The following is a 24,448-nucleotide window of genomic DNA, read 5'->3' as shown; positions in this document are numbered from 1 at the left end:
AAAGAGAAGTATTTAACGCGATAAATATACGTTGATATTACTATTCTCCAATAAAATTTTGCAAATTATTTATTTAAAAAAAATTGAGAAGGGTTTAATCTTCCTTAAATTCTTTGAAACATATATTTTATTTATTTCTTCTGTACACTATATAGGAAAATTAGAAAACAAATATAACATACTGAAGTATAAAAAGGTATTAAAATGTAATCAACTAACTTATAGAATAACGACATACATTATGCATTTTAAAATAATAAAAATATGTTTATATTCCATTATTTGTATTTAATACTATGTCTTTTAACCAACTTAATACTTTTGTCACTATTTCTACTCGTTTGTCCGCGTCTTCATTGATGTTACGTTGATATCGATATTTCTCAAAATCTAAGCTTGTCGCATCATCGCGTGGATTATTTTTTATTCTGCTTTCTTTGGCATCAGCATTAGTTTTGTAATTTTTTGATCGTTCATCAATCTTTTTTTCCGCGCCAAAATTCCACGCAGTTTGCATTTTCTCCGAATTCAGAGATAGATTGTATCTTCTCGCGAAAGTTTCCACGGGCATCGAGAAAATCTGTAAGCTGTCGTCAGCTGAATCATATCTTCCTCGTTCGTTCAGTGAAACTGATTTCATCGATTCGCGTTTGAAAATTCTTCCATCTGTCTTATCAGCATTTTCCGTTTCTAAATTTCGCTTCACAGTTCGAAGAACATTACCTTTCTTTGGTACGCAACAAGGGCACTCCTTGTTTAATAGTTGTTCGCAGATCTTCCTAGAAATCGATAAAGCGTAAGAACCATCGTGCAGTTTTCTTATCTCCAAGGGTAGTTTGACACCGTCACCGATGTAAAACAACTCGGAATTTTGAAGACTTTGCACGTCGTCCGCGTTATTCTCATTTTTCTTCGTGATTTTCCCCAAATAATAAGTAAAATCGTTTGCGGAAGTAGCATCATCATCATAAAGCACCGTTGTCGAACTCTTATTTTCCAATTCCATCGATCTTTCTGTACTTTCAGCCGCTTCTGTATGCATAACATCAGCATTTTCTGCTGGATTCATTGATGGAGAATCATATTCTACAGGCGTGTAATCTTCTGTTTCCGTAGATAGAGATTTGTCTTGAGTATCTAAGGTAGCAGCAACGTTCCAATTTTCGGTGGAAATCGAATTATATGTTGCAACTTCAGGAATTTCTTCCAACGTTGTCGTCTCAAATTCTTCGATCTCAGTTTCTTCTGTATTATTCGGTGTTTCATTTTGTTGAGAAGATTCTTCTGTATCCTGATCTATCTCAGTGATTGGATAACTGGTAGTATCTTCTGTTCCAAAATTCATTGCTTCTCCTATTATTTCTTTATCCGAAGATTCCATCGAAGAAAGTGTTTCCTGATTTTCTATACCTTTTTCATATATAGACGATTGTAAAGTGGATTCACTTTCTTTCTTATCATCTACATCTACTTCACTTTTGGCAATATCTAGAAGCTTATTCATATCGATATTCGAAATATCAAAAGTGGTAGATTCAGGTATAGCCTCTGTCGTGGACATGTCTTCATTTTCCATTTCCATTATGCTTACTTCGTTGTTTAATGTGCTTTGAATAATCGAATCGAAATTTTCATCGTCTGTTACGTTTTTCGGCTTGAATGTATGTCGAATGCTTTGTACGATCATGTTCTGAACAGCAGGATTCTTAGCTGCCTGTAAACCAACAGCTGGATCACGCAAAAGGTTTTTAACGTGAGCTTGCAGTTTTTGTAAATTTGTCTGAGCATGATCTTCTTCGTTCGAAGGTTCCAATGTAACCAAATTCGTCACCCACTTGCCATTTTTGAATTGATGCTCCTCGACAGTCATCGGTGGAACTACTGCTTTGGAACTAGGCGCAGCAGATAACGTGTGTCGTAAATTATCTTTGATCACGTTGGTGGCCCAGTCACTGTCAAAGGTCTTTCTATCCATTCCAGTTACTTTCGACAGAAGATTCTTTACTTTATCCAGAACAGTGTTCTCTATCGACGGCATGGACAAAATGCTTTTCAAGTTCGGAACTTGTACAATTTCCGGCAGTAGATCTTCGCCCTTCGCTGAACCCACCGTTTCTTCATTCTCGTTGCCATCCATTTCAGACGAGTCACCGGTGACAAAGCTATTAATTACCGTTTTTATCGATTTCTGGAGCAACGCGTTGTCACAGAAAGGCAGCTGTTTCGATGGATCATTTATTCCTATAGTATCATCGTTGTTTCTGCTTGATTCCAAAGTCGACTGCAGGGAAGGATCGTCCTCATTTTTGTTGTTCTGGATCGTCACTCGTTCTGTTCCCACCTTCTCATTGCCCAGATTTATAAAACCTTCGGTTGGACTTCTTCCTTCGCCTCTTTCTTCAGACTTATTAGGTTCGATATTTTCCATTTCGTAATCGCTACTTAACGAGCTAGCATTATTGTTCGTTTCCGGCAATTCACTCACAGAATCTTCCGCGGAAAATTTCTGGTTCGATGGATCATCTTTATCATTGATCCTTGCTGACGTATCGGCCTCATTTGAGTTTTTCGAATCTCCAAAATTCAACGTCCTTGTTTCCTCTGTAAGAGAAGATTCTTTGGGCTCAGAATCCTCTTCATTTTCTTCTGTACTCTTCAAAGTAGGTTCTAAATTCTGATCTGGATTATTTCCCTCCAACTCAACGTTCTCTTCAATATTTCCCTGATCAGGGTCGTTCGCATCATTTAAATATTTTGTGTCCAATTTCGGTCCATCTTCTTCAGATTCTTCCGAATTCTTCATAGGATCATTATGTTTACTCTGCAAATTGACATTAGAATCATAATCTTCTTGCGAATTTGAACTCACAGCCTCCTTGCTATTGATACGGGGTTCTTCAGATTCAGCTTTTGCAGATTCATCTTGATTCCAAAGAGGATTATCTTTTCCCACATTTCCTTCAGCATTTCCTTGATCAGGATCCTCCGCGTTATTTAGATCTTTTGTATGCAAGTTCATCCCAGCACTTGCAGGTTTTTTGCAATTTTCTGTCAGATCATTATGCTTACTCTGTAAATTGACATCATAATAACGATTCTCTTCGGAACTTGGATTCACAGCAGTTTCCGTGTTGCTTATAAGATCACCGTAGTCGCTGGATCCGTCGTCCCCAGTTTCGTTGTCATAGGCTTTCGACGTGAAGTACGCCGCTGTAACTTCCTTAATATTGGAGTAATCTAGGGCTCCGCTGTCCGTCGTTTCGTATTCATCCTCGAATTCGTCTCCAAAGCCCGTAGATATTGCATAAATCGTTTTAGGATTAGCAGCCTGTAGATTAGGATCTTTTTTGGAAGATTCAATCGTTCCCATTGATGTTAAGTGATTTTTCGATTCTGGTTGCACGGATTGCGAATTGTAATCAGGATCATTGCAATCTTCTTCGTTACTACCCGAAGTATTCTCTTCTGCAAATGTTTTTGAAGATGTTGCAGGAATCGTATTTTGAGACAGACTATTGCCAACCATATTTGGAGGACGCTGAGTTTGCCCAACAGTTGGTTGATATTTATTTGAATCGTGTTGATCAATCGTTGTTCGTTGCTCAACGATCGAATTGGGTCTACTACCAAATGCTTTCAATGGAATATTAATATTTGGCGTTCTTTCTTGACTTGGGATCCCGGTCATGGAAGGTCGAGGATTTGGGTGATAAACGTATGGAATGTACGGTATTGTTCCGTGTCCCTTCTGGGGAGAAATTGGGTTCACATTGTTGGGTATATAGCCAATAGGCGAATATCGAGAAACGATAGGGTACGCCGGAGGCAATTTTTTGGATAAAGGTGATCGATGTGGAACATTTGCGTGAGCTGGTTTTAAGCGTTGCACGCTACCTATAAGTGGATTTTCATTGTTAGGTTTCCTCGTTATTGTAGGTTTCTTCGTTCTTCGTGGCTTTGGAGCAACATCTGACGTGTCTTTTTCAGAAGAAGAATTATCTTTTTCTTTGCAGTAGCAAATGAATTTACCATCGTCGTATATAGTCGTCTTTGACGTCATGTTTTCTTGAGCAGCACCCACAGTAGGAGCTCTGAGTGCGAATTCTTTTCGAAGCGAGTCTATTAAACTTTCGTCACGAAAAGTTAAATTCTTTGCTTCTTTTATTGTGATTGGGCGTAGTCTAGGTCTTGTCAGAGGTCTCTTTGAAGAAAGCAGTTGCAAGTTTGGCTTTAGACCAACAAAATATTCACGATCTCCTTCATTGTTTGGAGAGTTTTCTGTATTCTTCGATTTCAACGCGTATTCCTTGGGTACTCGCGCGGAAACCTTTTCCCTGCGGAACGGTGTCTTACATCGTTTCGTATTTTCGTTTTGGCACTTTGTATTCTCTTTTTCCTTGGTTGTTGGCACCAGAATTAGCAAACTTCTTTTATTACTATCTTTGGAGTCAGGTTCATCTTGTATTGGTGAAGGACCTGAGATTGTAGTACTAGTTCTGGAAAAAAAGTTTGATCGTTTATATTAAACACATGTGTGTATATGTATATCTATGGCACTATTAATATCGAAATGTTAATTGTCTCAATAATTGAGATAAAATTAAATTTTTAAATAATTTATAAAACACTTATGAATAATACACGTATCGGAATGTTTCAATAAAATGGCGAAAATCTTTGATATAATAGTTATAGTTTGATATTTCACTTGCAGAAGATAATAGAACAAAATGATACAAAAAGATCTTATATAAAATAATATGATCTGAAAATGATCTTATATATGATTATATATACTATACTATAATACAAGAAGGATGAATCTTTTCGTAATTGCTCTTTCGAGCAATCATTTAATTAAAATATTGTAAAATGTAGGTACACATTAATACATGATCTGAAAATGATCTTATTATACAGTTTAATAATATGATTGTATATACTATACTACAATACAAGAAGGATGAATCTTTTCGTAATTGCTCTTTCGAGCAATCATTTAATTAAAATATTGTAAAATGTAGGTACACATTAATACATGATCTGAAAATGATCTTATATATAATTATATATACTATATTATAATACAAGAAGGATGAATTTTTTCGTAATTGCACTTCCGAGCAATCATTTAATTAAAATATTATAAAATGTAGGTACACATTAATACATGATCTGAAAATGATCTTATATATGATTATATATACTATACTATAATACAAGAAGGATGAATCTTTTCGTAATTGCACTTCCGAGCAATCATTTAATTAAAATATTATAAAATGTAGGTACACATTAATACATTAATGTATAGCTGCTATAAATTAATAATATTTCTTAACCATAACAAACATCATAAGTAAAATAATCATAAATTTCTTTCTACAACATTTACTTGAAATGTTTAAATTTCGACGAGCTGATCATATTGTATTATAATTTCAGGAACTTTTGTTTTCGTCGTGAAGCCTCGATACCTCCCGGAAAGAGAAACGACGTTTGGAAAATACGTGCAGCGAGACGATGTTATTAGAAGGTCGTAAACACAAAATCGTCTTGAGAATAGAACGAGGGTTTCGAGCGCCCTTGAATTAGTCTAACTTTGACCGTGATCGCGATAGCATGCGTAAAATCGGTACGATTTTATACGCGTATAATTTTATAAAGTGAAATAGTGAGTATTATTTAATCAAACGCGATCTCCTGCGATGTTCGGTACTTCCGGTGGAATATGAGAAGTCAAGGCCGTGACAGGGATCGTTCGAGTTACCTTTTGGTGAGTGACCAGAAATATATCCTATAAGAATATTGGATTGTTTGAAAAGTTTTCTTATAAAATTAGAATTTTATTAATTAATCTATGCACTGTTTCTTTTAACTGGCTAGTTTTACTTGTTTCAAACAGCTTTTGTGGCTTTTTAAAGTATTCTGTTTCTTGTCATTAAATGCTAAATAACAAACAATAACAGTATACATAAATGATGACAATAAGATCCGATACTTTTAATTTATTCTTCCACGATACACAAGATGTAACAGTGTCTTATCGAATGTTTCTACGACTTGAAAATACTACGAACTTTTCGAACAATTCAATATTTTACCCCTAATTGTTGTCGTGGGATCCTGGAGAATCTCAGATGTATATAAATATTGTCATAATTTCATTTTAAAATAGCATATATCGCGAGGTTTTGCTAATCTTTGATTACGTTGAGCTTGTTAGTTATAAATCATAAGTTGATTCGAATTTTCATTAAAACACTTCAGGATCCCATAAGAAAATTCATCGTAGCTAAAAGGGTCGGTGAATAAATATACTTGCAAGACTCATTGAAAATTCTACGAGATTTTCCGATTTATTCCGCGATTTACACACACACACACGCGCGCGTGTATGGGTATAAATTATGTTGATTCGGTGCTTTCTTTCGAATTCGAAATTTTATCATCTTGGTAAGCAAGTCGACGGTGTGTAATTTAAGCGACGCTGACGCTAAGAGTTGCGCCAGCGTTGCTCTTGGGCGACTAACATACTTTTGCGCTTGCAACCTAGCAGACTGGTTCCTAATCCGGAATTCGTCCAAGAAGGAAGGTCATTTGAAAAATCGAAAGAATGTTCCGATGTACTCGGTGGGAAGCTAGATAAATGGTACAGGATAAAGAGAATTTATGAGGGAGTAGCAAATCCTACAGTATGGGGTGCTGAAATATATTCTAGAGAAAATTTGTTGAATTATCTTTCGTAAATATGATAGTCGCATTCACCGGGGAATATATGTGGTACTACTACAACAGACTGCCGCATTCTTAAAGAATAAGATTTGAAATATGTTTCCGCGAGGACTCATTTTGCATACACTATCGTCTATAAATATTTGAACGCATTACTGCACATACATAGAATACAATTCTCTCAAATAAAACCTTCTTATCTAATTTAACTTTGATAACCATGTACTATAGCTAGTACTAGGTTGTTCACGTTCAGCTTCGACTTTATTTTTTCAACTATCAATGAACAGTTGATTTTGGAATATTCAAGATCTTCTAAGCACCTGTTGCACAATAAACTTAGTATTTCATTTAACGGTTGTGGCAATTTGATCCCAGTTGTTTTATGAAGTAAAGAATATTGACGATATAAAGAAATTCTTTTATTTCATTTATTTATTCAAATATAACAGAAAAATGAGCCTTTTGACCAAATTGCTCAACGTAATCAAATACTTATGATCGGTAAATGTACGTGATTTGTTGAATAGAAAAAGCAAAATTAAAATTACCTGTCAGTGGTAAGAGTTTCGATGTCTTCGCTGTTAATGTTGATGCTTTTCGAGTATGATGTTGCAATGAGCGCAAGAAACAAGAACCACGTAAAGATAGGAGGATGCATGATGATCGTGGAAGTCACTCTTGATCATTGGAGAGTCGTTGCGCGTTTAATATTAAGCTGCTTCTTAGCTCGAAGTGATGTGTACTGAAATCGATGGACAACTGTAGAACTTGGCATCCGATGCATATATCCCTCAAAGTTGCATACGTGTTTTGATATGTTTGTATTGCAAAATTTATGGTGTCAGGTAATTGCATTTTGCAATGTAAAGGAGTAAACTTGTTATGTATCTTACTACATGTGGAACATCAATAAATGACGCTAATGTAAACGATGTTACACATACGTTTTATGTAGATTGTATTTAGTAATGTTTTTAAAAAGAATAGATTATACATTGCATCAATGTGTGTTTTATTTGTATCTGGGAGCAGAATTAATTTCATTCATCAAAATCAAATATAATTTACAGTAATCTTTATTTGATCAAAGATATTAAAATATTAGAAAATTCAGTTACAAAAATAGTATAGATAGAAAATCAGAATATATATCTTATAAATTATGTAGCGTTTAATAATGGAAAATATATTATTATGGATTATGGATATCTCGAAGAATATTAGTGATACCATTAAGTAATATAAAAAACTTCTTCACGTTCACTATCGCATTGTGAAAAATACTCTGACCAGGGTCAACTGACATTGTAGAATTGCCTTGTGGTTCCTCTTTCAGAGTCTTGTTATACTTCTCATCCAGATTCATAATTAACTGTTCCACCGATCCAGTAAAATTCTCTGCTTTATTTAACCCATTGACCACAACGTTCCCTAACTTTGGTATGCTTTTCTGTAGAAGCGATGACAATCCATCATCGTCTTTTTTATTTCTCTTTATATTTTTCCTCCTGTTAATATTCCCTTTCGCTGTAAATTTTTCAAGTGGTATTTTCTGAATCAACGATTTTTCGACGTCATCGATCTGACTGGATATCGGGTTCTTTGGGTTGTAAGATCCGTCTAGATGTTGCAATACAAATGGTTGTACCTTGAAAGAAAACCATTTGAATTTTATGCAAATTTTAATACAGAAGATAAAAGAAAATCGCTATTATTCGTTTTTAAACCATTAACAGTATAGCTCGAGAGAGATTCGGACGAATCGATGAATATAATAGTATCATGAATATTATTATATAGGTAGGTAATTATAAAGCGGAGAATGAACGTGAAAATTCATATCTTTATGAGTATAATTAAGGAAATAGAATCTAAGCAGAGATTCGCTTCATTCGCTAAATATTATTACGACTATTTTATTACTTTCGATATTTTATATATTTTTATTTTTTTATATTCGTATTCTTACGGATATTTTATGGATTTTCGCACTTTTAAATTTAGAGATAATTAGTTTCAAAATCGTTTATTCCGAGTTCTTTGTTTTTTTATTACAAAGATAAAGGGTCAAGCCTTACCTTATCCGCTTTATTATTCTTGCCGATCTTCTCTTGATCTATCGTTTCTCTTCGCGGTCTGCTGGATCTTTTTACCCACGGCAGCACCATTAATACTTCACGTTTATTAGAAAGTGATTCCTCTTTTAAATCCATCTCCTTGTTACCTTTCTTATTCCTTTCATTTTTCTTTTCATTACCAAGTTCTTGCACCTTGGATACATTTTCCTCCTTATACGAAGCACCGTCTGAACGTTTTTTGCTTTTTCTCATTTCTGATCCTTTTTCTATGAAATCTGATTCATTTTGGTAGTCTTCAAATAGTTTTCTATATGGATCGACGGAGTTTTTCTTAGTAAAGGTATTACGTGACCTCGATGGTAAAGTATTTGTAATTTTCAGATTTTTAGGAAAATATTGATATTTTTTAAATTCATCGTTATTTCTTGTTTTCGTTAAATAAATCTGTTTTTTTATATTTGCTACCGATTTACCGTAGAATTCTTTATCAGGAACTACGTTGAAACGTTCTTTTGCTTTTTCAATTCTCAGTTTAGATGGATTTTCACCAGAGATCTTTCCTGAACTCTGTTTTACATGTAAATAGTTATCCAATTCAGTCTTCTGGCTTACTTTCGATATTTTACGCATTAAAATCGAAGGCACAGACTTCAAATATTCTTCTTTTGATCTAGTATTCGCATTTCTCCGCATTCGCATGTGCGTTGCTTCTTCTTCTGAATCTCTTTTAGAAATATTAGCATTTGTGGCATTTTCTCCAGGAATCAGCGTTTCGGAAACATCCGCTCTTTCAGTTTGTATTTCTTCCTCCGAAACATCTCGATAGTTTTCCCTCTGTCCCCTGCTGCTCTGTGTATCATCATCCAAAGATACATTTCCCTTAGAATTCTCTCTGGTTACAGAAATGTTCTCGAATTCCTCATCTTCTTTATCTTCATCCAAATTTTCTTCCGACAGTTTTTCCTTCGAAACATCTCGATAATTTCCCCTCTGTCTCCTGTTGCCTTGTGTATCATCATCCAAAGATATACTTTGGTTAGAATTCTCTCTACTTTCGGAAACTTTTTCGAATTCTTTATCTACTTTATCCTCATCGACATTTTCTTCCGAAACATCTCGATAGTTTTCCCTCTGTCTCCTGCTTCCTTGTATATCATCATCCAAAGACACATTTTTCTTAGAATTCTCTCTACTTTCAGAAATGTTGTCGAACTTCTCATCTTCTTCCACATTTTCTTCCGAAGCATCTCGATAGTTTTCCCTCTGTCTCCTGCTTCCTTGTATATCATCATTCAAAGACACATTTTTCTTAGAATTCTCTCTACTTTCAGAAATGTTGTCGAACTTCTCATCTTCTTCCACATTTTCTTCCGAAGCATCTCGATAGTTTTCCCTCTGTCTCCTGCTGTTTTGTGTATCATCATCCAAAGACACATTTTCCTTAGAATTCTCTCTACTTTCAGAAATGTTGTCAAACTTCTCATCTTCTTCCACATTTTCTTCCGAAGCATCTCGATAGTTTTCCCTCTGTCTCCTGCTGTTTTGTATATCATCATCCAAAGACACATTTTCCTTAGAATTCTCTCTACTTTCAGAAATGTTGTCGAACTTCTCATCTTCTTCCACATTTTCTTCCGAAGCATCTCGATAGTTTTCCCTCTGTCTCCTGCTTCCTTGTGTATCATAATCCAAAGACACATTTTCCTTAGAATTCTCTCTACTTTCAGAAATTTTTTCGGACTCCTCATCCTCTTCTACACTTTCTTGCGAAACATTTCGATAGTTTTTCCTTTGTCTCTTGATGCCTTGCGTATCATCATCCAAAGACTCACTTTCCTTAGAATTCTCCTTACTTCCAAAAATGATCTCGAGCTCCTTATCTTCCTCCGATTGTCTCCTTCCGGTTTTCTTTTTCGATTTTGAAATCGAATTGGTGAAATGTTCGCCTTTATTGTCCGCTACACTGCGTCCTGTTAATTTCTTAAAAAGTTTATCAGTAGTTTCAGAGTCGAGGTTTTCGATTAAAATTTGTAAAAGTTTTTCAGCGCTCCTCGACGGTTCTTGAGAATTTTCACTTGGCATTCTTCTTTCACGTTTGTCAGTTGTTTGAAGAATTCTGTAAGGCTCGGAGCTCGAGATAGAATCCCAATTGACTTCGTACTTATTTTTCGGAGCGATCTTTCCCCGTGAATTGGTTCTCGATGTCGATGGACTGTACAATTGCAACGAAGGATGCCCTCCTTTGTACTCGGAGGGATCGATTATGTATATTTCTTTGCCCCCGGGGAACTCATCTGATTCTTCCTTAGTATATTGAGCGGCTTTAAGACTTTCCCGGTAAGGCTTCTGTAGCAGTCGATTGTGCCTGTACTTGCTATTGTAGAAGGGACGCGACGACAGTGCCTGTTGAGCAAGTTAATTAAATGAAAAAGTGTACAATTAATTAAATAAAGGAGGATCCTGATGAAAGACAATAAGAAACAAATGAATTACCCGCATATTCCTCTTCCCTTCATTTTCTGGATCTTCCTCGTAATAAAATATTCGTGGTCTTTCTACGTCTTCCACTAGAGCAAAATAAACCTTATCATTCCCCTTATTTTCATCAGATCTTCCTCCTCTTGATATTTTACTCTGATATAAATTAGTCAATTGTATAATCTTCTCTTTTAATTTATCAGGATTAGGATGTTCTATAATTGTAGTGTCACGAAAGTTTCTTCGATTATCAGGAGTAAAAACTCTTTGTCTGACATTTTTCGCTCTGATGATCTCAGTTACTGGTACTTCTATCGTTTCTACCTCGTCGCTCGTACTGGCTTCTCTCTTCAAATCGTGCTTCATTGGTGGATACATTAATATATACGCTAATCTCTCGCGGTCGATCATATCTGCAAAATCTTCGCTGGTTCTGACCGTCTCCCAAATCTCTCTTCTTTTCAGACTTCTCTTCTGCTCGCCCTTTTCCTTCTCTACCATATCGTTGTCACTTTTTTCGTATTTATTTAACGTCACTTGTCCTTTGTTACTTAATTTCTTCCGTAATTGTTTAAGCCGTTCCGTTCGATTTTTTCGTTGTTCCTCATACTTGGGCGATCTCACCCTTGGGGCAGACATAGTGCCCGACTCTTTCAATTTACGAAATAGATCCCTTATCGCCTTCAGTGTTCTTATTCTCTTCCATAGTTTAGATTCTTGAGGCTTAGAAACATTTAATTTCGTCTGCTTCTTACTTTGTTTAGGTGAGCGAGGCCGGTTTGCGAGCCTCACTTTTTCATGGGGAACTTGCTCCAGTTTAACCTCTCGTTTCGAGCTTGCTCCGACAGCGTTACCGTTATCGTAATTGTTTTCAGATTCTTCCTCGATAGTTTCCTCTGATAAAGTGGCCGTCTTGACTGTCGTGCTTAAACTCCCTACCTTCCGAGTTTCAGCTTCTTCAGCCTCCTCAGTTTCTCCCTTTTCCTTTGCAAACTCTTCAACGACGAAGGGCGTAGAATATCCTTGATCGGGCGTAGAATATCTTTGATCAACCGCAGTATACCTTGCAGTATAAGTCGATGTGTCCTCTTTATTCTTCTTATCGAATTGCCCATGAAAAAACACTTTCTCGTCGTGTTTCAATGTTTCCAAAGATCCAGCTGAGCTCGTCTCTTCTTTTGAGTCTAAAATCGTCGATTGATCAGTAGGTAGGATTTGAGAATAAAATTTAAGATCAGATTTGTTTTGCAGAGAGGGAATATTTGGCTCAAACTTCGCCCCAATATTTTCCTCTTTCTCAATTTCCGATGACGCCTCTTCTCTATCTCGTATGATTTTCTTACTCCCAGATTCATTTGACGGTTCTGCATTTTCTATAGGCGAGGCTTTGAATTCTAAAAATTCTTCTTTGTCCGAATCATCGTGTAGGATCGATGAAGCTGTATTTGCATTCAAATCCTCTGTGCTAGCTTCAATTTGTAACAGTGTCTTTGTATCTCGACCAATCTTCGGGTTCGAAGATTCAGCTTGCGAATTTATTTTCTCTAAAAGCTCCTCTCTGAGTTCTGAGAACACCTCTACGTCTGCATCCTTGCGTATACCTGATTTAACTATGTCTTTTGTAAAACCCATGTTCGCCTCCTTTGGGATTTGTTCTATTTCAGATTCCATTGACTCGATAGCTTCTCTCTTCGATCGACCTTTTGAGTGTCTGATGACTCTGCAGTTGCAATTTTTCGAGTTTGCGTCGTCTTCGTTAATCATTTCTTGATCAAGTACAGCATCCAAATCTTTGCTTTCTCTTTTAAGTTTTTTATTTCTAGGATAATCAGCTTCGATCGGGAAATCGAATCCTTTCAGAATAGACCTTAAGTAGTAATTAGAAGAAGCTTTTTCATTTGCGTAATTGTTCCTTTTATTGGATGGCTGTCTAGTCAAGGTATATCGAAGAATGGTTGCGTCTGGTACGATTAAAGGGCCATATGTGGGTCTATGGTTTTTAGGAAAATCAGTATATTCATAGTAATCATCCATTCCTTTTAATCTACTTTTATCGCCTTGTACTCTCTGAACTCTGTTTGATTGGCTTCCTACGACCCTAAATTCCTTCTCATTACCAGCTCTGTCATTTTTTCTAAACCCATAGGTTTTCATAATAAATGCATCAGGATCGATCAAAGGGCCATATACGAGTCTATGGTTCCTTGGAAAATTATTGGATTCGTAATAGTCATCCTGAGCTTCGTGATTTTTGTTTGATTCAATTCCTATGATTCTAGATTCGTTCTCATCGTCAAACTCATTATTTTTCAAAGATTCATATATTTGCTCTTCCGACAGTTTGATAGAGTCTCCCAAAGCTACTTCCATTGGATCTTTCCAGGGCCTTGAGTCGTCGATGAAATCTATGGGATCGTAAAAAGGATAATCATCAGTGTCATCAACTTCAGTCCATAGATGATCGTTCAGGTAATCTTCCGTTTTCTTCCGAGAATTTCCTTCGATCTTTCGATTTCTCTGTTCATCGTTCCTCGAGCAATCTTTATTCAAAGGAGAGTTTCCAGCAAGGACGTAATCATAGTCTCTGTTTAGAGAGGAATCTTCAAAAAATACATCGTCGTTTGAAAAATCTTCCACCGGATTTGTATCAAAAATCCTGCGTGAAGTGCTCTCTCCACTGTCGTCGCTTTCAAATTGCACGAGACTCGGTCGCGTTTTTTTTTCAATATTCTTCAACCATCCAATCTTTGAATCACATTTACGTTCTTTGACGTCGTCGTCTCTGGGTCCTTTTCGTAAAAAACTGTCCACAGATTCCCTAATCTCGGCGAGTAGATCCCTCTTAGTCCTTTTAGATCTTTGATCTATCTTGTTCTCTTGAGGATAGATCGACTCGTCCAAGTTAGTGCGAGTCAAACGATCGTACAAAGTATTCAGAGACTCTTTTACGCTGCGAGATGATTTTACTCGGTTTTCATTACTTTCGGTTTTACTCTTCATAGTTTTTAGAGTATCCTGTATTTTCAACATCAGAGAAATCGAGTCTGTGATAAGATCGCTTATCGGTTTTTTCAGTTCAATCCTCGTATCGCTCGAATCCATTAGGTTTTTGAAACGCAACAGACGTTCCTTGAATTCTTGTAATCCATCTTGTACGCTTTCTTCAGGTTGCTTCGAGATTTCGCTAGTTTCCTCGTTAGATAATCCTCTGATATTCAGTAGCGATCTACTCTCGTAATCGTCTAATTTCTTTTTCACGAATCTCCTTAGTCTTTTGAGTTCCCTTCTTATATTCGACTTACATATAGCGATGTTACTTCTCTGTCTCCGTTTTTCGTTTTTTTTGGTTGCTTGATCTTTCACAGATCTGGTCACATGTATTCTTACATCCTCCGCACTTCCCAGGTTTTGTAGAATTTCTGTTTCTATAAGAGTTTCCTTCTTTTGTGCTACATCGCTCTCCATGCAAGATTTTACCTGGAAGAATCAGGCAATTCATTTGACTCGAATATATAGTGGCTCGCTATAGCAATTTTCACAATTTCGTTAGCCCTGTGATATAACACAATTGTTTTAAATTCGAAACTAATCTGCAAACGTATGTAGAAATTTATAACATTATCTTAAAAATTACTTTCGTATCGTAAATTTAAAACGTTCTAACATTATAACGCATGTGACATATTTATACAAAATTACTTATAAAATTCTATTCAAAATTAATTTATACAAACGTTCAAATATCCTCCCGAGATACTATACATAAATAAAACGATAGAGAAATGCGTTTTATTATTACCTTTAGATCAGGAACAACCCAAAAACCAATACCGCCCGACTGCAGCTGAAGATGCACACCTTTTGTATCGTTCAAAACCTTTGGATATATCTCAGGAACAGTATCGTTGGTTAAAGTCAGCAATTTATTGTTTAAGAAAATAGTTCTAAACAGCGACAGAGCATATGTGTATGGCAAAATAAAATATTTCATATCTTCGCACGATTGCAATACTCACTTGGCAAACATTCTGTTAGCAGCATCGAAACCCGGCGAAAGAACGTATTCGTGAACAATGGTAAGTTTGGCTGTTTGGAAATTAATCGTGGCATCTTCAGGACTTAAATTCACACCAAAGATCACGATAGATCCTTTCTCGTATTTATTCGAAGCTTTCGCGCATTGGCAATACAGGTAGATGTGATTCTCGTTGCTGGTTTGAATCTTTGCATCGAATACTTCTCGTCCAACGAGAGTTTTGTGAAGCAATGACACCCAGTAATCCTGTGTATAGATCGACGTGTTCATCATCAATTTCTGACAAGAGGATTCGTTCATGTTTTGAGACACTTACTGGCGTCGGTCGTGTCAGGTTTGTTGGTTTCCTCATCATCACCTTTATATTTATCTTTGCCGCGTTTCCTAGCCTTCTTGTCAGAACGAGCGCTCCGATGAATAAATTTTTGCATTCTTCTGGATTGGACTCAGCTTTCAACGAAATAATAACAATTAACGATTGTATGTTATCGACGATGTATTTTTAATCGGTGTCAAAAATCGATATTCTGGAAAATAAATGAACTGCTTCTATGGAAACCTCTGTCATGAGGTCCGCAACCCTATGATTTAATTAGATACAAGTCTTCTATCGTATAATTACAGATACATTGGAAAGATTATGTGACGCGATAAATAACTTGTTTGAAAACTCATTCATTTGAGAATGAAAGATATCAGGGTATTCCTTTGCTCTGCTGGCGAAAGGCAAATACGGACAAGCGTTCATTTTATTATGAACCTTTTAATTAATACGTCCACAAGAAATTTCTGACACGCAACTATCTATCGGAAATTTCTTACCAATCCATAATGGTTTATTCTGTATGAAATGACCTATAACTCTGAACATCTCTTCTTTATCCTGCTCTAAATTATCCTGATTTATGAAAGCTCCTCCATTTCCCAAAATGATGCAGGCAAACACGCTGTAATCAATTTAAAATAGTATCGTAGATTTAATATTTCCACGTGGAACGATGCGCAAGAAATGTTATCAAGTCTATAACGATAAGAAATTTACGGATGCCAGGTGATCACCGAAAGTGCAGGCGCGGCGACGCTGAAGTAATCTCGAAGATATTTTCGTTGTTTATCGGTATTATAAGCCACGACATCGGGGCCAGCAACGATACTGTTGGAATATCTAGGAAATTTGTTGAGTACTTTTCGCAAAGCCATCGTCTGTCTCCCTAAATCATCAGCTGATAGATCGCATCTAATTTGACATTCTAGAAAATCGAGCTTAAAGTAAATCTCCTCCTTTCCATGGTTAAATGAATTAGCCTGTCAAAAGCTAAACTGATCAACTCCATCGTTCGTAAATTTCTTAAATTCGTTGCGCGAGCGATTTGTTTAATTTTTAACGAAGAAACTTTTGGAATTGATGAATGTAACTTCTGATTCTGGTTCGAACGTTTCAATTGGCTGAATTAATTTACCATATCCTAGTTGCCAGCTCGCGTTAAAATGCATATGGTCGCTAAAAGAAATTATTTCTTCCGCATTTTCGGATTCCTCCGATTCCTTTTGTCGATTGTCTGGCGAAATGCAGTCGATCACATCCAATCCTGCCTTTCCTGCCCACTGATGGACTACAACCCAATCTGACTCTACGATCACGAAACGTCATTGATAGAACAGAATACGGTGATGGTTTTACGTAGAATATGGTATAGTATGTCACAGCGAACGATTCTACGAGGAACGAACACTATAACAAACAGCCCTTAGGAATAAAATCAGAATGTTATAACAAATGAGATCACATCATGTATCACCACATCGTGTTTCTTATCGTTTGCAAGATTGATTTCTAGTCCAGTACGATTAATTACTTATTCGTTGTAAGTTCAGTTCCTATAATTATTTCTAAGAGCAAAAGTATTCTTTAAAATTACTTTACTATCGTAATCACAAGTTTTTTTGTTTTAGTTTATTTTTGTTTTTTTACAATTTGTCCTGAAGGACATTTGGTAAAGTGTTATATCTCATTGGTAAAAAAAAATAAAAAAAAATAAAATAGGTTATATCTTTTATGTAATCACAAGCTAGCAAAATATATTGAAAAAACTGATTAATATAATGCGTAAAAATTAAATAAATTAATTCTATATATTATATCTTTACACTTGTAGTTTTTATTTTGCGTAGATTTATGGAACAAATTATCTCGAAATATTTTAATACACGATATTTGATATACCATAGAACTAAGTGATACTTACATTACACAGTACAATTAATTGATCCTGGTATAAGCCGCTGTACCAATAGATAACCTAACTAAAGAAGGTTCAAAGTTTCTTGGAATTCTGCGTTTTTCCAATTAAAACCTCTCTTTCAATCGACCTATTCATTTACACCATCGAATGTACGCTAGGTATGATAAATAGGCTACACAAAGGTTGAAATTTGGATCAGGCGGAAGACACGGAGTTTGGTACCGCGTCGGATCGGATTACGTCGTAGAGTCACGCAGCGAATGTTAAATTACTAAGCTCGTTAGGTGGCTAACGTTTGCACCTTGGTACAGGGGTGTAAGGTTTACACGTAATCAGCGAGAGTGGCTGAGGTAACGCGAGGTAACCGCGAACGAAACAGGTGTCTACAGTTCGAGATGGAATGTTGATAGTATGCATGTGTGTCTAAGTATGGTACGTAAACGTTCTCGTTTCTCTTCGTAAAACACGTCGCGCCTGTATCGTGTATGGATGTGCACTGGTGCACGAAGCATTGTTTAGGTTAATTCAGGCAGTTTCTGCAACTGGCTGACCACGGTGTTGTATCGGCGGCGAAATTGGCCGAGGAAGATGTGTGCCGGGCGTTTCGTTGTTAATGTAACTTTGAAGCGAACGGATGCATGTGGATCCTTTGTAGGCCGCCGTCCGTTACATTATTGCCTAAATTAACCATGATAATGGTCCGTATATCGGCTGTATCGTAGTCAAGTTAGCAGAATGTATATAGAAGGAGAATCTACTAACTGGCGAACTGAGTGGATTATGTACATTTCCATCCGTAAGTCAGCCAACGTTTGTCTACTTTGACTTGATTTTATAATATAGGATATAAATATTTCCTTTGCTAACCGAGTTTCTTTCGAATTGTCAGGAAAATGTCTCTTTGATATCTTAATTATTAATAATAGAAATAGAGCTTTCTCTGATGTTTGTGTAAAGAAGACTTGAAATTGGTGTTACCGAAAATAGATACATTTATAGTTTAATTAGTTAGTATATTATTTATTTAAATAAGCTGAAAGGATTAAAGAGACGACAATTGAGCTCACCAGATAGTATTGTTTTTCTGTTATCCTCTTTGTCTTGAGAATTCTTATCGCCGAAGTAGGGAAGAGAATTTGGTCCGGCAAATCGTAAATATGCAGGACCTAAGGCTCTAGCCATGTTTATGCTTCTTTCGAAATCCGTGCTGAAATTGCAACGACCACGATTCGCATGTTAAAGATACGATAATGTTAGGCAATCTGGTCCTAGATACACACACTACGTATTTGAGAATATGAACGCTTGGTTATCTTTGACAGAATTTAATCTAGTTGTAAAATTAGAAATATATAGGCAAACACAGGACTATTTGTCTTTTATTAAACCTGTTTTTTAAATGATACATTCTGAATATTACGCCATTTTATTGATAAATTAATTACACTGTCACAAAGGGTTGAAACTTGGAAGAATCGTGTATTTAATTTGAGTACTGTATCGACAAGGTTTTAAATGAACAATTTAAATTTTGCATGATATGTATCAGTGAGTTCTATACAAAGAGATAGAAATTATTCCTTTTGATCATTATTTTACCCCATTAAACTGTATATTCCATTAATATTCGTATATTATTGATATAAATCAAGGAAAGTGTCCACACGAGGATCACAGAGAAAACAGCACGATACGTGAAAGGAATATTTTTATATAAAATAGCTAGAAATAGAGAGAACCAGTTTCCATTGAAGGAAGGTGCAACCAAAGACATAATTCTTAAAACAAACAATATTTGAATATTTTTCAATATTTTCATATTATGACAAGGAATATTTTTTAAATTACCAAGAGAGTAGAAAAATACACGTCTACCTCCAAGATCAAATGGAAAGACAATTTCGGTAATACAAAATTAGTTTGATTGAATGCATTGGATGTTAAAGCTTCTGCCCAGTAAGAAATGAAAAATGTGATTCATCACCTTCTTCCTCTGTAGTCCTCGGACGTACTTGTGAATAACTCAGCACGCACAAGCATATCTTCTCTCAATCATACAAGATTTTATCGGAGATTTTATAAGATTTTCACGTAGTTTCTGCGCTACTTCGATTTCTTCGAAGATCGATAACAGCAGTACTGGCAAGAGACGGCGGTGGTTGAAATTTAAATTAAAACACGTACACGCTTCATTTCGCCGAAGCTAGATTGGATTTGCGTTTCGTTCAAAGGTTATACGTGTACAGTTATTCCGAAAGGTTTTTGTACGAGCTATCGGTGCCTGGCATTCTATTGATTGGTTTTAAATTGATCTCGAATTGTTTCATGGTCGTTTCTTTTTTTTTTCTTCGCGAGATTGTGTCGTTATCGCGCGCGAAATATTCATCATTAAGTTTGAATTTATATTCGACGCCACTTTCAAAATTTTCTAAATTTAGTCACGAAGCAGGATAACCGCATTTATCATGGAACAAGGTTAGCTACCGTAAAAAGCCGAAATGAGAGCGTTATAAATTCAACGTACGTACCTTAGCGCATTCCCGGCTAATAGGGTTACTGGATCAATGGTAAGACTGAGGAACTTCTCATCGGTTACAGCGATGGGTTCTTTCAAGTTGACGTTCAACGTTATCTCCTCGGTTAGTGAACCAGCCACGAGATCATACAGAACGAATAAGAAGAAGAAGCTCTGCTTGAAATATTTCATTTTGTCGATCGATTTAGTCGCCACTCGAATCAATTCAGGAAACTTTCCATTTCGTACTTGGAAAACTGTTCAAGGTTTTGGTTCGTTTGGAACGTTTCGCAGGAAGGTTTTTATTCGTACTGAAGAACGATTGTTTGGAAAATAATAAATGGCATCGATTGACAAGTAGCACGTTTGAACGCTTTCGAAATCGCTACGAATTGTGTAAAAAGAAATTGGGAGTAGCGCGAACTGCACGCACAGCGGAATGCACCGGTTGATTGTTGAAATTCCTACGTCATCGTGATAAATGGAACTTAGCGTTTTAAAGTGTAATATACGCTCATGAAAGTGTTTGAACACTCTCCGTAGGAAACTTTTACGTGTATTGTATAACATATTTTGAAACTTCACTGTTGCTGTGGTGAGATACGTAATAGGATTGTCGCGATTATACTATTGAAAGAAATCGATTCGAAAATGTACGTAGAAGTTACAAGATGTATGCAGTGAGACCCGGATAATCATATTAATATTTAATATACAATTTCTAATTGCATCAATACGTAATTAGTAGCCGTGATAAATTATGAATTATATAGTAAATGATAATATGAGCTGATTGGCTGCGATCGCGATTAGTTTTACATAATTATGTAGTCAAAATTTATTTATTATTACCTTTTAAAGGATAGTTAGTAATTGCCACGATTTATATTCCACATTCGTTCGTAAGTTAATTAATTTTCACTCTTTCCACTATTCTCAATTACCACGCGTCTAAGCGAATTCGTCTCATGAGTGCAGCGTTCAATCCATGGTTCGTTGCAAATTAAGCGAAAATACGATAAATATAACGAGGTGTTTTAGCTAAGTATAACGTATAACGTTACATACTATTACGTTATAACGTATATCGTCATGTGGCATTAAGTTATAACGTATCACGTCATATGCTATTACGTTATAACGTATAACGTTATGTAGCATTACGTTATAACGTATAACATTATATACTATAACGTTATAACGTATAACATTATGTAGTATTACGTTATAACGTATAACGTTATGTAGCATTACGTTATAACGTATAACATTATGTAGTATTACGTTATAGCGTCGTATATCGTTATGTAGCGTTACGTTATAACGTATAACGTTATATACTATTAGCTTATAATGTATAATGTCATGTACTATTACGTTATAACGTATATAGTTATGTAGCATTACGTTGTAACATATAACGTTATATACTGCTACGTTATAACGAATAATGTTATATTCTATTACGATATAATGTATAGCGTCATATACTATTGCGTTATAACGTATAACGTTATATACTATTACCTTATAACGTATAACGTTATCTACTATTACGTTATAATCTGTAACATTATGTAGTATTACGTTATAACGTATATGGTTATATACTATTACTTTATAACGTATAACGTCATATGCTATTACGTTATAACGTATATCGTTATGTAGCATTACGTTATAACGTACAACGTCGTATACTATTAGCTTATAACATATAACGTTACATACTAATACGTTATAGCGTATATCGTTTTGTAGCATTACGATATGACGTATAACATTATGTAGTATTACGTTATAACGTTTAACCATATATACTGTTACGGTATAACGCATAACATTATGTAGTATTACGTTATAACGTATAACGTTATATTCTATTAAGTTATAATGTATAACGCTATATACTATTGCCTTCTAATGTATAACGTTACATACTAATACGTTTTAACGTATATCGTTATGTAGCATTACGATATGACGTATAACATTATGTAGCATTACGTTATAATGTATAACGTTATATACTATTACGTTGTAACGTATAACGTCATATACTATTACGTTATAACGTATAACGTCATATACTATTACGTTATAACGTATATCGTTATGTAGCATTACGTTATAACGTATAGCGTTATATTCTATCACGGTATAATGTATAACATTATGTAGTATTATGTTATAATGTATAACGTTATATTCTATTACCTTATAACGTATAACGTTATATACTACTTATATACTTATCAAATATTCCTCAAATATATACTTTAGGAGCGCGTCACCGCTAATATTTATATTTGGCCCGATCATTGTACTACGGGTTATGCTCGTAGTTGTAGGTTAAGGTGTTAATCATAACGTTAACCCGACATCAGAAGTGCGATAAGTGCCGGTTATAACAGTACGAAAGCTCACGACCATCGTGCGCGTGTTACTAATTCAGTCGCTAGTGCAAAAATGGAGTCCGGAACCTAAACATTTCTCGCTACCGCATTTTAACCCTGGAACCGCGTACTCCGACCCCGCTGCATGGTGCGCAGCTGTCAATCTGGTTATGGAGGAAAATTCTTTACAAAGCAGCGCCCTGGAAGGAAACTATAATTTCAATAACGAGCGTCGTGTCGACCTCTACATAGTGGAAGCGTCAACCGGTAGATCAAGTCATCTGAGTGAGTCGTTTCCATTTTACTCCGATTCTGGAGCCGAGTGAGATTTTCTGGTGAAAGAACGACTGGTATAGTAGTAATGCGAGGAATAGGAAATATTTGTATTAAACGTACTTCTCAAATCTTGTCCATTGTATGTATTAATATTTTTTACATTGGAGATAATTTTCCATGTCCTTGCTGATGGTTATTTAATATATGATATCGTGACTGGTTGTGAAATTTTGAGTCAAGGTTTTGACGTAATGTTGCACAAAATATCCTCGCTATGTGTAAAATAAAAATAATTAATGCTTGTAATAAAACCGCTGAAAACGAGATCGATATTAATGAAGTTAACACTGATGTACATGGTAATGATAAAAGCCGATTAATTCCTCTTCTCGAAAAATTCAAAGATTCATTCGTTACGGGTTTCCTACGTACTCGCGTAAATACAGGCCAGTTAGAAATACGATTAATTGACCCAAACATCACCGTACAAAGAAGTCCTTATAGATTTAGTGAGGAAGAGCGCAGAATGGTACGTGAGAGAGTAAGCGAATTAATTAGAACAAAAAATATCATAAGGCCTAGCAATTCACCGTTCGCGAACCCTATGTTATTCGTCAAGAAGAAAAATGGCTCAGATAGATTATGTGTAGATTTTCGAGAACTAAATAAAAATACGGTCGTGGATCGGTATCCTCTGATTCTTATTGCGGATCAAATCGCGAGACTGTAAAAGCGAGATACTTTATTAGTCTGGACATGGCCAGCGGCTATCACCAAATCCATATTCATCCTAATTCTACGGAGTATACAGCGCTTGTTACCCTCGATGGACAATACGAGTGTATAACGATGCCGTTTGGATTGAAAAAATGCGCCGTCCGTTTTGCAGAGGGCTATTCTTAAGGCCTTAGGCGACCTCGCTTATTCGTACGTTGTTGTTTACTTGGACGATGTTCTAATTATTGTTGACTTGATAGACCAAACACTAGAAAGATTGTATATTGTATCAAATACCCTTGTAAACGCCGGATTTTCTTTCAATTTTTCTAAATGTTCTTTTCTAAAGACACCGATACTTTATCTTGTATATTTTATTCACAACGGAGAAGTTCGTCCCAACCCTGGTAAAATACGAGTCTTCAGTTCTTTACCTGCACCAACGGCCGTTACATAGCTTAAACAGTTCATAGGTTTAGCTTCTTATTTCCGAAAATTCGTTCCTAAATTTTCATAAGTAATGGAACCTCACACACTTATATACTTACTTCCGGTAACAAATACATAACTTGGACAAATAAACACGAAAGTATAAGGCAAAAGGTAATTTCCGTTCTGACTGATGCGCCGGTGTTAATGATATTTGACCCTAATTATCCGATAGAATTATATACTGACGCTAGCTCGGATGAATATGGAGCTATTTTAATGCATAAGGTTGACGGTAAAAACAGAGTAGTAGAATACTATAGTAGGAAAACTAGCACCGCGGAATCCAGGTATCATTCGTAACCGGCCTGTTAATTACCGTTTTGTTAATTGATAAGGCAGTTTCTATACAATATTCTGTATTAAGTATTGAAATGTTTTTGTCACTGTACATCAATGGATCTCCATATAAATATTTATGAACATAAATACTCTTAATTTAATTAAAAATCGAAAAACGTTAATAATATGGGATTAATTTT

At 35.7% G+C, this 24,448-nt stretch overlaps 2 protein-coding genes across 2 annotated transcripts; both read right to left on the bottom strand.

Moving 5' to 3' along the window:
- Positions 1 to 197: 197 nt before the first annotated feature.
- Positions 198 to 7,502, bottom strand: LOC132912063 (uncharacterized). Its single transcript, XM_060969173.1, has 2 exons — positions 7,287 to 7,502; positions 198 to 4,496 (listed from the first exon to the last, which is right to left on the bottom strand). The coding sequence occupies exons 1-2, from the start codon at positions 7,394 to 7,396 to the stop codon at positions 269 to 271; spliced, it is 4,338 nt and encodes a 1,445-aa protein (XP_060825156.1). The 5' UTR covers positions 7,397 to 7,502; the 3' UTR covers positions 198 to 268.
- Positions 7,503 to 7,844: 342 nt separating this feature from the next.
- Positions 7,845 to 20,403, bottom strand: LOC132911596 (uncharacterized). Its single transcript, XM_060968293.1, has 11 exons — positions 20,102 to 20,403; positions 18,641 to 18,780; positions 16,791 to 16,961; positions 16,373 to 16,580; positions 16,153 to 16,277; positions 15,647 to 15,780; positions 15,311 to 15,576; positions 15,094 to 15,238; positions 11,310 to 14,771; positions 8,817 to 11,219; positions 7,845 to 8,386 (listed from the first exon to the last, which is right to left on the bottom strand). The coding sequence occupies exons 1-11, from the start codon at positions 20,278 to 20,280 to the stop codon at positions 7,931 to 7,933; spliced, it is 7,689 nt and encodes a 2,562-aa protein (XP_060824276.1). The 5' UTR covers positions 20,281 to 20,403; the 3' UTR covers positions 7,845 to 7,930.
- Positions 20,404 to 24,448: the final 4,045 nt, after the last annotated feature.

Source organism: Bombus pascuorum, chromosome 11 (assembly GCF_905332965.1).
Source record: "Bombus pascuorum chromosome 11, iyBomPasc1.1, whole genome shotgun sequence".
NCBI classification, from domain to species: Eukaryota; Metazoa; Arthropoda; class Insecta; order Hymenoptera; family Apidae; genus Bombus; species Bombus pascuorum.
This window is presented reverse-complemented; position numbering and strand designations above follow the sequence as displayed.

Bases quoted from the DNA above. Each gene is read 5' to 3' on its own strand.
- LOC132911596 (XM_060968293.1), bottom strand. From the start codon at position 20,280: ATGAAATATTTCAAGCAGAGCTTCTTCTTCTTATTCGTTCTGTATGAT. The intron at 15,239-15,310 runs GTGAGTATTGCA...GTCGCTGTTTAG, and splicing joins GCTAACAGAATGTTTGCCAA to AACTATTTTCTTAAACAATA. The intron at 14,772-15,093 runs GTAATAATAAAA...TGATTCTTCCAG, and splicing joins GGGTTGTTCCTGATCTAAAG to GTAAAATCTTGCATGGAGAG.
- LOC132912063 (XM_060969173.1), bottom strand. From the start codon at position 7,396: ATGCATCCTCCTATCTTTACGTGGTTCTTGTTTCTTGCGCTCATTGCA. The intron at 4,497-7,286 runs GTAATTTTAATT...CTTTTTTTCCAG, and splicing joins GAAACTCTTACCACTGACAG to AACTAGTACTACAATCTCAG.